At 42.9% G+C, this 16803-nt stretch overlaps 1 protein-coding gene across 1 annotated transcript in view; it reads left to right on the plus strand.

Moving 5' to 3' along the window:
- Positions 1-2241: 2241 nt before the first annotated feature.
- LOC139562753 (alpha/beta hydrolase domain-containing protein 17C) overlaps positions 2242-16803 on the plus strand; it is a 38132-nt gene continuing 23570 nt past the window's right edge. Inside the window, exon 1 of the mRNA XM_071380743.1 lies at positions 2242-3134. Within this exon, the coding sequence (XP_071236844.1) occupies positions 2650-3134 (485 nt within the window). The 5' untranslated portion in view covers positions 2242-2649. The remainder of the gene's footprint in view (positions 3135-16803) is intronic.

The following is a 16803-nucleotide window of genomic DNA, read 5'->3' on the forward strand; positions in this document are numbered from 1 at the left end:
GGTCTCCGCATGCGTGGGACAAAAGAGCTATCTAAGGCATGTTGAGCAGTACTGGGGGCTCTACAGTGAAATAAAACTAACCGAAACAGCAGCAGACAAGGCATATTGACAGAGGCATAAAGCAATCACAGGTATTGGTAGGGAGAGCTAGGACAACAGCTAAATGGCGATGAATGGGCAAAGGGGGTCAGTTAGGTACACACAGGGCCTGAGTTCAAGGCTGGGGCCGACAGATAAACAAAAAGAGGTAGTGTTAATGAACAGTCCAGCAGGTATCAGCTGTGTAGCCGAGTGATCATAAGGGCTAATGAGCAGCAATAGGAGAGTCAGGGAGCCGTTCGGTAGTCGCTACTATGCTAGGCAAGCGGGAGACACGGCGTTCAGAAAGCTAGCGGGCCAGGAGATGGGTCTTCGGCGACATCGCAACGGAAAGGCCTGTTGAAACCAAAATCGGACGATTACGTCGGCAGACCAGTCGTGATGGATCGGCGAGGCGTCGTGTCGACAATAAGGGGTCCAGGCCAATTGGCAAGATATTGAGACCCCGGTGATGACTCCCCTCAACCTAGCATAAGCACCAGGTCTTTTAATCTTCTCATTAAGCTTTCCCATTTTCAGAATCTTCTCTTGCTGAGCCTGGCTATCACACAATATAAACAACCTACCATTTCCAATGAACCAAGCTAATTTCACTTCACCTACCCCTTTCTCTATGGCATTAGTTAGTTGGATAGGGTGTAAGGCCCTGTAGTCATATCAAAAACCATCACCACTCTTGCTTTCTACTTTGGCCCTCTTTATGCTTTCTTTACTAGATGCTCCAATGCATTCTGTATCACGATCTGTCTTCTTCCTATGTTGTTACGTACACCTCTTGGAGGGAACACAACACCCTGCTACATCTCAACTCCCCATGGAGTGAAAGTAGTATGTGATTGTAGGTGCAGATAAGGATGACAGAGGCAGAGAATATTACCATTTACAGGGAACTTATTTCCTTAACACAATAATGTGGGGGAAAAGGGGTTAGACAGAACCAAAGCAAAGAAAGTAAAAGTTAGAGTTAGAGTTCCCTCTCCTACCTACCCACTACTTACCTAACCTTTTAGCACCTCCTGGCACGCTAACCAAAATACAGGGGGTGGTCTGCCAAGGTCTTACCTAGTGTGCATAGACAGTAAATACTACAGGTTATGTATGCCTGCAGGCCTCTTGCCTAAGCACTCCCAAGATGCCTTCTTCCCCCCTGGGAACAAACACAGAATAATTACTAACATAAAGTGAAAAATGTCAATAATCAAAAACACAGTCCTATAGGGATTAAAACCACACAAACAAAACACTAAGTCCTACCTCAGAAGTAGCAGCTACAAAATACCTTCAACAAAACTGTCACTGGACACAACCAACACAGAAGCTCCCTTCTTTTGATAAAGGAACACTGGCTTTTATCCAGCTGGAGAAGGAGTTGGTAATTGAAAACAGCTGTTTCCCTTGACGAGAGGGAGGGTTCAGAGCTCCAATCATCGATGGGGCCAATCAATCAGCTGCTTAAAATCCAGGAAGCCTTCCTGAAATATACACATATACAAACACATACAAATTCAAAATACAGAAACTGGGGAAGGTAACATATGTCTTTCCACTACTGACCATTCTGGTCATTGACCCTTATCCTCCTGCTCCATAACATCAGAACTGACACCCATATGGTTGCTTCACCAACTTTTTCTCCATTTTGTCCACACTACTCGCTGCCCTTTCCGACCTCGAATCTGTATGTCAGACATTTACTAGCCTTTAGTGCTGAGCATTAAGCAACATTTGGGGGTGGGTGATCACAACCAAACTGACAGGTGCATATACCGCCACCTATCATTCTCACATGCATTCCATTTTCTCAATGAATATTCTAAACCTATTTAAATTTCTGGTCCTTAAACTGTGCGTTTTCTTTTCACAGCAATTTGCATGTTTGTTTTCAACCCAATGGATCTACAACTAATGTGCATTTATTCAGATGCAATTACAGGAAAAGCAACACTCTTTCCATTCAAACTGTGGTTTCAGGCAAACTATTGTTGTAGCTAGCATGAACAAAGCTGTTGCATGATTGCATATGCATTAGAGAAAACACTCATATTTCAATAATAGCCTACTATCAAGTAAGTGACTGCATAATATGCATATTATTGCTACTACGGTTCTGTCATCAACATGATTTTGACGAAAAAGTGCGAAAGGATATCCGGTTCGACCGGAAATCTTATATTTGGCGTTACTGCTGAAAGATATGGCTGCATACACTGTATTAGCCTGCTAACTCGACGTTTACGTTTGACATAAGCTTAATTCTTCGACCAACGTTTTGAAATTGTATGATAACAAGCAAGTTATATCGCTTCTGTAGACACCAAAAAAATCGTTAACCATGTTAACGACTTTCTGAGTTTTGTAAATCACGTTAGCTACCAAGCTATACAAAGGAGAAACCAGTTAGCCAGCTACTAGCCTAGCTAGTACTAGGTGGCTAGCTAGTTTAGCTCCTTACGAAGTGTTTTATTGTTATTTTGTTACCAGCTAGATAAAAAAAAACATAGCTGGATACATTTGCTGGTGTTACAAAGAAAAAGCGTCTATCGAGCCTCAATGCCCGAACAAGGCCCAAGGATGAATGGTTTTTCCCTCGGCGAACTATGCTGGCTATTCTGTTGCCCGCCCTGTCCCAGTCGCATCGCATCCAAACTAGCCTTTCTCCCTCCCGAACCCACGTACTCCGTACACACCGATGCTAACGGGACGAGTAGCCTGCATCTATCCGAGCGAGCAGACTGGCAGTACTCCCAACGCGAACTGGACGCTGTCGAGGTGTTCAACACCAGAACCAGTCGGGGAAACCGGCTGGGTTGCATGTTTGTACGATGCGCACCCAACAGCCGGTACACGTTGCTCTTTTCCCACGGTAACGCAGTGGACTTAGGCCAAATGTGCAGTTTCTACATCGGCCTCGGTTCGAGGATAAACTGCAACGTCTTCTCGTATGATTATTCGGGCTACGGTGTCAGCAGCGGGAAACCGTCAGAAAAGAACCTGTATGCGGACATCGAGGCTGCCTGGCAGGTGCTAAGGAACAAGTGAGTATAGCACTAGCCTATACAGCCAGTGTCAACAAGCTAACATGCAAGCTACATAGCTAGTTGGGTTTATTGTATTGGGCTTTGTTAGTTAGCTAACGTTTGCTAGCTACTGTACTCCATTTCTATGGCTGCTCCCCCCCTCCATATTTGATTGCTATGACAACCACTATAACATGCCTACACAGATTTTTTATTTATTTGCCTACACAGCTGAGAGCAGAGCATTAGCTATTCATTTATATGACTGAGAGGACTGGTAACATTAGATTCTGTGCACACGTTTAGGTGGTAGCTAGTTGCATAGTGATTTGATACTTTGCACATATTCAACTGATTTTGTGGCATGCTACTCTGAACATGTCCAGAAGCTTCCATGTTTAAACTTTGATGATCTGTGCAGGCCAGACAACTCCTCTTGAAGCCCACACTGGAACTTTAAACATTAATTTACAATAGTTTGCATCTTATACTTAATCAGATAAAACCTTCTGAATGAGTCCAAAAACGTTGATCTTCCAGAAATCATAAAAACGATGCTTATGGCAGGGTCAGGGCTGGATGGACTGCCTGGCGTGCTGTGTCATTTTAGTAGCTAGATTACTGAGAGACAACCGCCAGCTCCCAGCTTCTTTTCGTTGTTTACTTGCTCTTTATCCTGACAGGCTGTTAGTTCCTTCAGTTTCAGGTAATGTGACTGTCTGTCACATAACTCTTCAATGTAGGCCTATGCCTAGCACAGGAGGCTGGTGGCACCTTAATTGGGGAGGACAGGCTTGTGGTAAAGGCTGGAGTGGAAGCAGTGGAATGGTATCAAACACATGGTTTCCAATATTATAAGCCATCCTCCCCTCAGCAGCCTCCACTGATGTCTTGGTGCTGCCCACGGGACTTAACTCCCAAATTAAGTAGGAAGTAAAGGAGGCCTGGTGCAACTCTGCTGCCGGCGCCTTTTCAGTTCCACATTCAATATTCAAGACAACGACAGTGGTTGGATAAAGCAGAAACTTATAGGCAGCCATGTTGCTAGTCTTAATGATTATCCACCAGAAAAGAGACACAAAACGGTTATTTCGCACCTGCCCACCCGTCCAGCATCACTACTCTGGACGGTTCTGACTTAGAATATGTGGACAACTACAAATACCTAGGTGTCTGGCTAGATTGTAAACTCTCCTTCCAGACTCACATTAAGCATCTCCAATCCAAAATTAAATCTAGAATCGGCTTCCTATTTTGCAACAAAGCATCCTTCACTCATGCTGCCAAACATACCCTCGTAAAACTGATCATCCTAACGATCCTCGACGTTGGCGATGTCATTTACAAAATAGCCTCCAACACTCTACTCAAAAAATTGGATGCAGTCGATCACAGTGCCATCTGTTTTGTCACCAAAACCCCATACACTACCCACCACTGCGACCTGTACGCTCTCGTTGGCTGACCCTCGCTTCATACTCGTCGCCAAACCCACTGGCTCCAGGTCCTCTACAAGTCTTTGCTAGGTAAAGCCCCGCCTTATCTCAGCTCACTTGTCACCATAGCAACACCCACCTGTAGCACGTGCTCCAGCAGGTATATTTCTCTGGTCAACCCCAAAGCCAATTCCTCATTTAGCCGCCTCTCCTTCCAGTTCTCTGCTGCCAATGACTGGGACGAACTGCAAAAATCACTGAAGCTGGAGACTCATATCTCCCTCACTAACTTTAAGCACCATGTGTCAGAGCAGCTCACAGATCAATGCACCTGTACATAGTCCATCTGTAAATAGCCCATCCGACTACCTCATCCCCATACTATATTTATTTATTTATTTTGCTCCTTTGCACCCCAGTATCTATACTTGCACATACATCTTCTAATAGGTGAAATATAAAAAAAAATACAAATAAAAGGGGTGCCGGAGCATCTGCCCTCCTATGCAAGAAGTGCCCTTTTGATTGGTGCCGTTTTTATAAACTAATTACTTTTAACATTTTATTTTTAGTCTCTTCTCAATTTGAAATGCAACATTGCCTGTCAAACTAGATACTTTCTCATGAACTCATTAATCTTGATAAAAGTCCCCTCCCTTCTGCCACCACGTGCTTGTCCTCATCGCATGCACCAGCTTCCCACTAGCGTTCTAGTGCAGTTTTTAAATAGTTGAAACACACACACACTGACGAAAAAGTTATTTTGTTGGCATTTACGTATGTCCCCTTTACCAGTAAAACATAATCAAAATCTATCTTTCACTTACTTGCTGTGCTGTTTCATTGTTCATTTGTTCAGTCTCAACCAGGATTTCATCATACATTGTCAAGCAGTGAAGTTTCAGCTCTGTCTGTCTGTGGCCTCTCTTCCTCGGTGCGCACTGTCACTGTGTCCGTTTCCATCTTGTCCAGCTGTGTCTGTAACATTTCACATAAATCCTGTTTCTTGTCTGCGTCGAAGTAGTGGTCCTTGTACCTAGCATCAAGCATGGTGGCGACACAGGAAAGAGGCTCAGAGAGAATGCCACGAATCGCTTGTTCACAGCCTCGAGTACTTTTCCAAGTTTTAACTGCCGATACAGACCGTGGGGTTTTGTTGAGCAGGCGTTTCAATGCCATGACAGAGGGTATCCCGTCTGCTACATACGCAGTTGATTAGCTTATTTCTTGAGTCCGTTCGAATGGCGCTAGGAGTGTGTTCATGTTTCCAAGTTTCAAACATGTTCCCAAAAGCCATTGAAATGGCAGCAGTGGTATGAGAACCAGCACATTCTTGAGCATGCAATATGGCTTTCCTCAGTACGAAATTCTCGTTGACCCACTGTGCTGTCAGACTCAGCATGCTCATGGGGCTGACGTCGCTGGTCCAAATGTCAGCCGAGAACCTAATGGCAGTAACATAGCAAGTAACTCATAGATGTGAGTTTCAACAATACTGTGTAATTCTGGTAGGGCAACTTCTGAAAAATAGCGCCTACTTGGTAGTGTGTACCGGGGCTCGACCAGTCGGCGAAAGCCTACGTCATCCACGACAGAACGGTTGATTGTCAAGGGAAATGAATTCCGTTTCTTGGCGTTAATGGATTTTTCCTTTTGAGTTGTCTCGCTGAAATTTCCTTACTCTTTCAAATGACTGCTCGACTTGAACTTGTTTAGTTGTTGGAAGTCTACTAGACTAGTAGAATACACAAGGTGCAATTTCGCAAAATGGTTATTCCTCGACCTAATAAGGATCACGGTTTGAATTGAAAGTCTTTTCTCCCTGGCTTTGATCGGGCCGATGATGATTTAGGCATTTTTACTTAATATCGTCCGATTCCGATATGTTCACGATATAACGTGCATCCCTCGTTTCACTATCTGACCAATCTCACAATGTGTGTTAAGCTCTTAGGAATATTTTTTTCACCTTATCAGTTATTTTAATATATTACTCAGCATTTTCTTGGAACCATTAGTGTCCCTAAAAAATTGTGAAGGATAAGCTGTGTTAATGAAATCGATTAATTCTATAGGCTACATTTAACAGTGACTCCAGGCTTGATCACTCAAGTGTGAGTCTTTACCAGTTCAAAGCCAGGGAGAAAAGACTTTCAATTCAAACCGTGATCCTTATTAGGTCGAGGAATAACCATTTTGCGAAATTGCACCTTGTGTATTCTACTATTACAACTTTCAAGAGTAAGTTTAACCACCACAGACAGACAGACAGACAGACAGACAGACAGACAGACAGACAGACAGACAGACAGACAGACAGACATTTTGCCAACCACGGATCCAGACTCTAGCTAACCACCATATACTAAAATATCCACACCAGCCACTAGCCAGCCAACCATACATCATGACTTAGAATATTAGGAATATTAGGCTACATTATGAAGATATTATTTAACATCATTGAAGATAAATCATAAACAGTCAAATTATTATAGGTCTAGCTAACTAGCAGATTTACATTCATCGTCATCAATGTTCAGCTGATAGCCTACCCTCTTTTCCCCATGTCAATCATGTTTTTGTGCCACACTGGGCGGCAGGTAGTGGTTAAGAACATTGGGTCAGTAACAGTAACAGAAAAGTCATTGGTTCTAATCGCTGAGCAGACTAGGTGAAAAATCAGTCTGTGCCCTTGATCAACCTCCTTAACCCCAATTGCTCCTGTAAGTCTGCTAACTGACTCAAATGTAACGAACTAGCTTGTGATTTGTGATGAGTGAGTGTGTTGCATTAATAAATAGGCCGATGCTAAAAAATAACTAGCTACAGAAGCAGTTTGTACAGTATGTTACACATTTCTACATATGAATTCTGAAAGTATATTTTTTATATGGTGCTTTTTATTTTTAGCACCTGTCCCCTGAAAGGTCTGTGCACGGTCCTGCACACCACCAGTGTTCAACAAAGGAATAGGGGCCTTGGACTAGCTCCTTTTGTTATTTCCAACAGTTTTCAAGTTACCTTTTCTTATTGGGCTATTGTCGCTTGGCAGCAGTTGTCAAGCAAAGTGGTGTCAAACCATTTTCCCTGGACGTGTTTGACACAATCAGCCTTTTCAGGAGAATGTCAGCTGTAATTGAGTGAGCAAATGAATGGCTCTATAAAGTGGGCTGCTGCTGCCCTGACGTGCTTCAGGAGAAGCCAGTGTGACACGTTGAGAGCCTGCCTTCAGTGCCTGGTGATAAAGCCCCCTTCAGTCACAATGGCCTGGTGATAAAGTCCCCTAGTGTGGGAATGCACGTGTGTTTGCAATTGTGTAAGCCTTTCATCATTCCTCTCTTAAACAGCAGTTTGAGTGATACCTGTTTGCCTGCCTGTAGGCAGGACTGTATCATTATCAACTTCCCACCACTATTTCAACTAGTTTAATTTGCATTCTATTCCGCTGCCTTCCGATGGGTAATGGCAGGAGCTTCTCCATCATAAACCTCACAGCCATCCTGTCATGGGGATCTGCCACCATATTTGTTATATTGTGTTTATTGTACTTATCAGTTCAGTGGCATCTTTACCAGTGTTGCAGCCGACTTCACGTCATGCAATGCTCTGTGAGCTTTCTTTGGCTTTATGTTTTAATACAGCTATGATTACGGAAGAACAAATTACTTACACACTGTAATTCATTTTGTTTGCTCGCTGTCACACACTGATCAATAATCCTGGCGCTGAACCTCTTTCCTCAAATGAACATGAATTAAAAATAGGATCACAGAAGAATAACACGTACTCCAGCCAGGCCATCTCATCTCCCATTCCAAACACGTCTCTAATTAAAACTGGATTTGACAGATTGTCTGAATGCCATTGAAGGGAGAGCCTTTAACAACTCCTCCTTTTGTGCATTAAACATGAAAACATTTTATTATGCCCTGACCCTCCTGAGCTGCCTGCCCATGCATGAAAACACTGTTCATCATTTCTCTGCTCTTTGCGGTGGCTGGCGTACCTGCGGAAAATATTTATGTTTATTCAATATCTTTTTAATCACATTTGGTGGGAAACCATTAAGATTGTGCCTGGAAACAAACACGTGCGCACGCACACAACCAATTTGATTTCTTAGAAATGAAAAAGGCCTACCTCGGGCTACTCTCTTGAATTGGACAAAGTTGACTAGTGTTCAGTTATTCGGATAGCTGCATCAATACTGCTCATTAACGGATCACTTGATGTGGTGTGTCTCATTCCTGTTGTGGTTGTAAAGCCTCAGCTGAGGAGAGCCCATCTCTCCCAACCACCCTGCCTGTAACACACTGACTTCACATCTCTCGGATGCCGTTGATTTAAAGGGATAGTTAACCCAAAATATCAGTCTGTCTGCAGGTTTTAGACTTAAAGGGGTCTGTTGTGTCGATCCCACTATATGCGTTCAGAGAAATCCGCAGGCCTCGGTCCCATTTGAATTGGAAAGATTGTCAGTGGCACCATATTATTCCATTTCATTAAATGGTGCCAATCTTTCCCACTGTTTGACTTGAGACTGTTTTTTAGGTATATGTGAATGCATCTGTCATTCTTTTATACAGGGGTGGGTGGTGAAGTAGGCCTATCCCTTGAAGCAGGGTGCACGTTTTGGTTTTTGCCCCGGCACTACACAGCTGATTCATCAAGCTTTGATTATTTGAATCAGCTGTGTCGTGTTAGGGCAAAAACCAAAAGGTGTAGTTTGGGAAACCCTGCCTTGAAGTATGCCATGCAGTTAGTTGGCACTATTGTATAGGCTAGGCTTAGGTTAGCCTACGTAATGAGACCAATATACTAGGGCTGGACGGTATACCGGTATTGATGCACAGACTGGTTTGGGTGTTTACTTTACTTTCTATAATGGTATTTCAATGTTTGGTTTGTTAAATGTGATACGCCACTTCGTTTTTATAGTTTACTCCACTACTTGAGTCGTCTCTCTCCCTCTCTCACCAACCCCGCCACCTGTCACTCAAGGAGTGCAGTTGTTGATCGACCATGAGATCATTTGCTGACTGTTCACTCTTCAGTCTGCATGATCAATGCGCTGATGCAACAATATGTTGATGACAACGATGCTGCTTTCCACTTCGCTTCTTAATATAAATCCACAAATGCAATTTATAATGACACCTAGTTTGTGTATCTTACTGTCTGCAAACAGCTTGTCTTTGCTTAGCAAGTTGTGGCTACAATAAATCGTTAGCCGCTAATTGCTAGTTAGATGAAATGTACTGAGTCAGCGAAAACATAGCTAGCTAATACAGCCTGATACCTGTTCTGGTGTAGGCTGAAATCAGAGAGGAATAGGCAAAGCATGAATATGTTAACTACATGAAGTAAGATAACATTTTAATGTAACCAAAGATTATAGGGTCCCACTCCCCTGGGAAACACTGACCAACAATTTGGTTCCTACCCTGTCGCAGTAACGCCTCCATTGAGAATCTATTAGTATTGTAATTCCTAATTCTATGAACGCCTCCATGGCTTTTTCATTGCTTGTCACGTCAAACAACACTATTATTAAGTGCCCAATATTACATTTTAACTTTAGAATTTGAATAATCATTCGATTTCCATGATTCCAACAGTTCACCTAAGTATATTGATCTAAATCGCAATTGCAATATTTGGTTAAAAATAAGGCCTTTTTTTTTTGTTGCCCTGCTTATAAAGTGCAGAAAGCATTCACACCCCTTTTCCCACATTTTGTTGTTGCAAAGTGGGATTAAATTTGATTTTAAAAATTCTCGCAACAACCTACACAATTATTCAACGTCAAAGTGAAAGAAAAGTTCTCACATTTGTAAAAAAAAAAATAATAATAATAATGTTTTACAAATTATCTTGACTAAATAAGTATTTAACTTCTTGCCGCACGGATCCCTTTAGCGGGATCATTTTCGTAAACAACCGCTGAATTGCAGAGCGCCAAAAAAATATATATGTATATTTATAATCATGAAATCATGAAAAGTGAAATATACCAAAACACAGCTTAGCTTGTTGTTAATCCACCTATCGTGTCAGATTTTGAAAATATCCTTTACAGTGAAAGCAATCCAAGCGTTTGAGTTTATCAATCACTAGACAAAACAGTAAGAACAGATAGCCTCAAATTAGCTTGGTCACGAAAGTCAGAAAAGCAATAAAATGAATCTCTTACCTTTGATAATCTTCGGATGTTTGCACTCAGAAATAAGTCTCTCACTGTTGCCGCCTGCTACCGACCCCCCTCAGCTCCCAGCTGTGCCCTGGACACCATCTGTGAATTGATCGCGCCCCATCTAGCTTCAGAGTTTGTTCTGTTAGGTGACCTAAACTGGGATATGCTTAACACCCCGGCAGTCCTACAATCTAAGCTAGATGCCCTCAATCTCACACAAATCATCAAGGAACCCACCAGGTACAACCCTAAATCTGTAAACATGGGCACCCTAATAGACATTATCCTGACCAACTTGCCCTCCAAATACACCTCTGCTGTCTTCAATCAGGATCTCAGCGATCACTGCCTCATTGCCTGTATCCGCTACGGGTCCGCGGTCAAACGACCACCCCTCATCACTGTCAAACGCTCCCTAAAACACTTCTGCGAGCAGGCCTTTCTAATCGACCTGGCCCGGGTATCCTGGAAGGATATTGACCTCATCCCATCAGTTGAGGATGCCTGGTCATTCTTTAAAAGTAACTTCCTCACCATCTTAGACAAGCATGCTCCGTTCAAAAAATGCAGAACTAAGAACAGATATAGCCCTTGGTTCACTCCAGACCTGACTGCCCTCGACAAGCACAAAAACATCCTGTGGCGAACTGCAATAGCATCGAATAGTCCCCGCGATATGCAACTGTTCAGGGAAGTCAGGAACCAATACACGCAGTCAGTCAGGAAAGCAAAGGCCAGCTTTTTCAAGCAGAAATTAGCATCCTGTAGCTCTAACTCCAAAAAGTTCTGGGACACTGTAAAGTCCATGGAGAACAAGAGCACCTCCTCCCAGCTGCCCACTGCACTGAGGCTAGGTAACACGGTCACCACCGATAAATCCGTGATAATTGAAGACTTCAACAAGCATTTCTCAACGGCTGGCCATGCCTTCCTCCTGGCTACTCCAACCCTGGCCAACAGCTCCGCCCCCCCCGCTGCTACTCGCCCAAGCCTCCCCAGCTTCTCCTTTACCCAAATCCAGATAGCAGATGTTCTGAAAGAGCTGCAAAACCTGGACCCATACAAATCAGCTGGGCTTGACAATCTGGACCCTCTATTTCTGAAACTGTCCGCCGCCATTGTCGCACCCCCTATCTCCAGCCTGTTCAACCTCTCCTTCGTATCATCTGAGATCCCCAAGGATTGGAAAGCTGCTGCGGTCATCCCCCTCTTCAAAGGGGGAGACACCCTGGACCCAAACTGTTACAGACCTATATCCATCCTGCCCTGCCTATCTAAGGTCTTCGAAAGCCAAGTCAACAAACAGATCACTGACCATCTCGAATCCCACCGTACCTTCTCCGCTGTGCAATCCGGTTTCCGAGCCGGTCACGGGTGCACCTCAGCCACGCTCAAGGTACTAAACGATATCATAACCGCCATCGATAAAAGACAGTACTGTGCAGCCGTCTTCATCGACCTGGCCAAGGCTTTCGACTCTGTCAATCACCATATTCTTATCGGCAGACTCAGTAGCCTCGGTTTTTCTAATGACTGCCTTGCCTGGTTCACCAACTACTTCGCAGACAGAGTTCAGTGTGTCAAATCGGAGGGCATGATGTCCGGTCCTCTGGCAGTCTCTATGGGGGTACCACAGGGTTCAATTCTCGGGCCGACTCTTTTCTCTGTATATATCAATGATGTTGCTCTTGCTGCGGGCAATTCCCTGATCCACCTCTACGCAGACGACACCATTCTGTATACTTCTGGCCCTTCCTTGGACACTGTGCTATCTAACCTCCAAACGAGCTTCAATGCCATACAACACTCCTTCCGTGGCCTCCAACTGCTCTTAAACGCTAGTAAAACCAAATGCACGCTTTTCAACCGGTCGCTGCCTGCACCCGCACGCCCGACTAGCATCACCACCCTGGATGGTTCCGACCTAGAATATGTGGACATCTATAAGTACCTAGGTGTCTGGCTAGACTGCAAACTCTCCTTCCAGACTCATATCAAACATCTCCAATCCAAAATCAAATCGAGAGTCGGCTTTCTATTTCGCAACAAAGCCTCCTTCACTCACGCTGCCAAACTTACCCTAGTAAAACTGACTATCCTACCGATCCTCGACTTCGGCGATGTCATCTACAAAATAGCTTCCAATACTCTACTCAGCAAACTGGATGCAGTTTATCACAGTGCCATCCGTTTTGTTACTAAAGCACCTTATACACCACTGCGACCTGTCTGCTCTAGTCGGCTGGCCCTCGCTGCATGTTCGTCGTCAGACCCACTGGCTCCAGGTCATCTACAAGGCTATGCTAGGTAAAGCGCCGCCTTATCTCAGTTCACTGGTCACGATGGCAACACCCACCCGTAGTACGCGCTCCAGCAGGTGTATCTCACTGATCATCCCTAAAGCTAAAACCTCATTTGGACGCCTTTCCTTCCAGTTCTCTGCTGCCTGCGACTGGAACGAATTGCAAAAATCTCTGAAGTTGGAGACTTTTATCTCCCTCAACAACTTTAAACATCTGCTATCTGAGCAGCTAACCGATTGCTGCAGCTGTACATAGTCCATCGGTATATAGCCCACCCAATTTACCTACCTCATCCCCATACTGTTTTCATTTATTTACTTTTCTGCTCTTTTGCACACCAGTATCTCTATTTGCACATGATCATCTGATGATTTATCGCCCCAGTGTTAATCTGCTAAATTGTAATTATTCGCTCCTATGGCCTATTTATTGCCTACCTCCTCATGCCTTTTGCACACATTGTATATAGATTCTCATTTTTTTCTTTTTTTCCCCTACTATGTTATTGACTTGTTTATTGTTTACTCCATGTGTAACTCTGTGTTGTTGTCTGTTCACACTGCTATGCTTTATCTTGGCCAGGTCGCAGTTGCAAATGAGAACTTGTTCTCAACTAGCCTACCTGGTTAAATAAAGGTGAAATAAAAATAAAAATAAAAAACTCACGAGACTCCCAGTTACACAATAAATGTTATTTTTGTTCGATAAAGATTAGTTTTATAACCAAAAAACGCCATCTGGTTTGCGCGTTATGTTCAGAAAACCACAGGCTTGTTCCGGTCCTGAAAGGCAGACGAAAATTCCAAAAAGTATCCGTAATGTTCGTAGAAACATGTGAAACGTTTTTTATAATCAATCCTCAGGTTGTTTTTAACATACATAATAGATCATATTTCAACCGGACGGTAACCTATTCAATACTACAGAGAAAGAAAATGTTGAGCTACATCTCTCGCGCGCAGGAACTAATCAAAGGACACCTGACGTGTTTTGAAAAATCTCGCAAATTTTTCAAAATAAAAGCTTGAAACTATGTTTAAAGCCTGGTCACAGCCTGAGGAAGCCATTGGGAAAGGAATCTGGTTGACACCCCTTTAAATGGAGGAGGGGCAGGCAAAGGAACAGGGATTTTTCCAAAGAAAAGGCACTTCCGGGTTGGATTTCCTCGGGTTTTCGCCTGAAAATCAGTTCTGTTATACTCACAGACAATATTTTGACAGTTTTGGAAACTTTAGAGTGTTTTCTATCCTAATCTGTCAATTATATGCATATTCTAGCATCTGGACCTGAGAAATAGTCCGTTTACCTTGGGAACGTTATTTTTCCAAACATAAAAAGTCTGCCCCCTAGCTGAAAAGTTAACCCTGAGTCAATACATGTTAGAATCGCCTTTGGCAGCGAGTCTTTCTGGGTAAGTCTCAGCGCTTTCCACACATGGATTGTGCAACATATGCCTGTTATGTTTTTAATTTCTTAAAGTTCTGTCCAATTAGTTTGTTGATCATTGCTAGACAACCATTTTCAGGTCTTGCCATAGATTTTTAAGCAGATTTAAGTCAAAACTGTAACTCTGCCATGCAAGAACATTCACTGTCTTCTTGGTAAGCAACTCCAGTGTATATTTGGCCTTGTGTTTTAGGTTATTGTCCTACTGAAAGGTGAGTTAATCTCCCAGGGTCTGGTGGAAAGCAGACTGAACCAGGTTTTTCTCTAGGATTTTTCCGGTGCTTAGATCCGTTTAATTTTTATGCTGAAACTCCCCAGTTGATAATGATTACTAGCATACCCATAACATGATGCAGCCATCACTATGCTTAAAAATATGGGGAGTGGTTTTCAGTAATTTGTTGTATTGGATTTGCCCCAAACAATACAAAATGTTAGTTGCTATGCCACATTTTTTGCAGTATTGCTTTAGTGCCTTGCTGCAAACAGTATGCATGTTTTGGAATATTTTTAGTCTCTTCAGGCTTCCTTATCACTGTTATTTAGATTAGTATTAAAGAGTAACTACAATATTGTTGATCCATCCTCAGTTTTCTCCTATCACAGCCATTAAACAAACTGTTTTAAAGTCACCATTGGCCTCATACTGAATTCCCTGAGTGGTTTCCCTCCTCTCCAGCAACTGAGTTAGGAAGGATGCCTGTATCTTTGTAGTGTCTGGGTGTATTGATACACCATCCAAAGTATAATGAATAATGTAGTCCCGTGTGGCTCAGTTGGTAGAGCATGGCGCGTGCAACGCCAGGGTTGTGGGTTCATTCCCCACGGGGGGACCAGGATGAATATGTATGAACTTTCCAATTTGTAAGTCGCTTTGGATAAGAGCGTCTGCTAAATGACTTAAATGTAAATGAATAACTTGCTCAAAGGGGTCTGCTTTTTTATTTTTGCCCTTTGCGAGGCATTGGAAAACCGCCCTGGTCTTTGTGGTTGAATCTGTGTTTGAAATTCACTGCTTGACTGAGGGACCTTACAGATAATTGTACGTGTGGGGTACAGAGATGAGGTAGGTATTCACAAATCATGTTAAACACTTATTGCGCACTGTGAGTCCATGCAACTTAGTATATGATTTGTTCAGCAAATGTTTACTCCTGAACTTATTTAGGCTTGCCATAACAAAGGGGTTGAATACTCAAGACATTTCAGCTTTTCATTTTTTATTATTTTGTAAATATATCAAAAAACATAATTCCACTTCGTCATTATGGGGTATTGTGTGTAGGCCAGTGACATAGTCTAAATGTAATCCATTTCAAATTCAGGCCCTAACACAACAAAATGTGGAAAAAGTCCAGGCGTGAGAATATTCTGAAGGAACTGTACATATGACTTGAGGTGACGCCAGATTTCCAGAGACTGAGGAGGATTCTCCAGGATATTTGAAAGTAATGAGACGACAGTGGCGATTTTAGCATGTAAATCTTGGTTGGGCAAAAAGAAAAAGTGGGATGCATGCCAGCAAAGCCACTACACAACACAAGATTAATTGCACTATAACGGTGACAAGCGGTGCCCACAAACTGTTGGGGCCTACATAATAAAGATGTCCCAACAGCGGAGTCCCAACACCTTACCATTGTTACACCTGGCTATCAGCGGAGCCTTGTCTGGCAGCAAAACAGTTCATTCAGCCTCATTTACTGCCTTTAAAAAAACATATCTGATATGGCTGACTTGCTTAAACAAATGTGGTTTCTACTGACAATTGAGATCTACAAACTATGGCATAAGGGGACAACAAGCAGATAAGAGGGAATCCATAATTTCGATTAAGACATTAATGAGCAAGCGACAACGGACGTAGTCAATATAAGTATTTGTTCAGCACTTTTGAAATGTACAGCGACAGAATACAGAACATGGGCCATTCTTAGTGTACTCCCTGTACACCAAGTCAAAACCGTAGCATAAATAAAGGGCGCATATAAACAGACAATGAAAGCTTAGTGTTCGATGATTACGTTTCTCTAAAACAGGTTATAGGCTATATGTGCACCACCAAATTAGAACAGTAGGTGAAAATAGACACAATTATTAGGGTGAGGCACATTGAATGCCGTTTGGGTCTTTGCGTGTCAAAGATGCACGTCATATAACGCTATTTGACGCGTTAAATAAGCTTTTCATTTGACACGTCAAATAACACAATTCTATTATAGAATAATGTGTGTGCTGAATTTGCAAGCACTACCACAACTATCAGTAGCACTGTCAAAGCACTTTCTTAGCTACAGTATACATTT

Source organism: Salvelinus alpinus, chromosome 33, assembly GCF_045679555.1.
Source record: "Salvelinus alpinus chromosome 33, SLU_Salpinus.1, whole genome shotgun sequence".
In the NCBI taxonomy this organism is placed as follows: domain Eukaryota; kingdom Metazoa; phylum Chordata; class Actinopteri; order Salmoniformes; family Salmonidae; genus Salvelinus; species Salvelinus alpinus.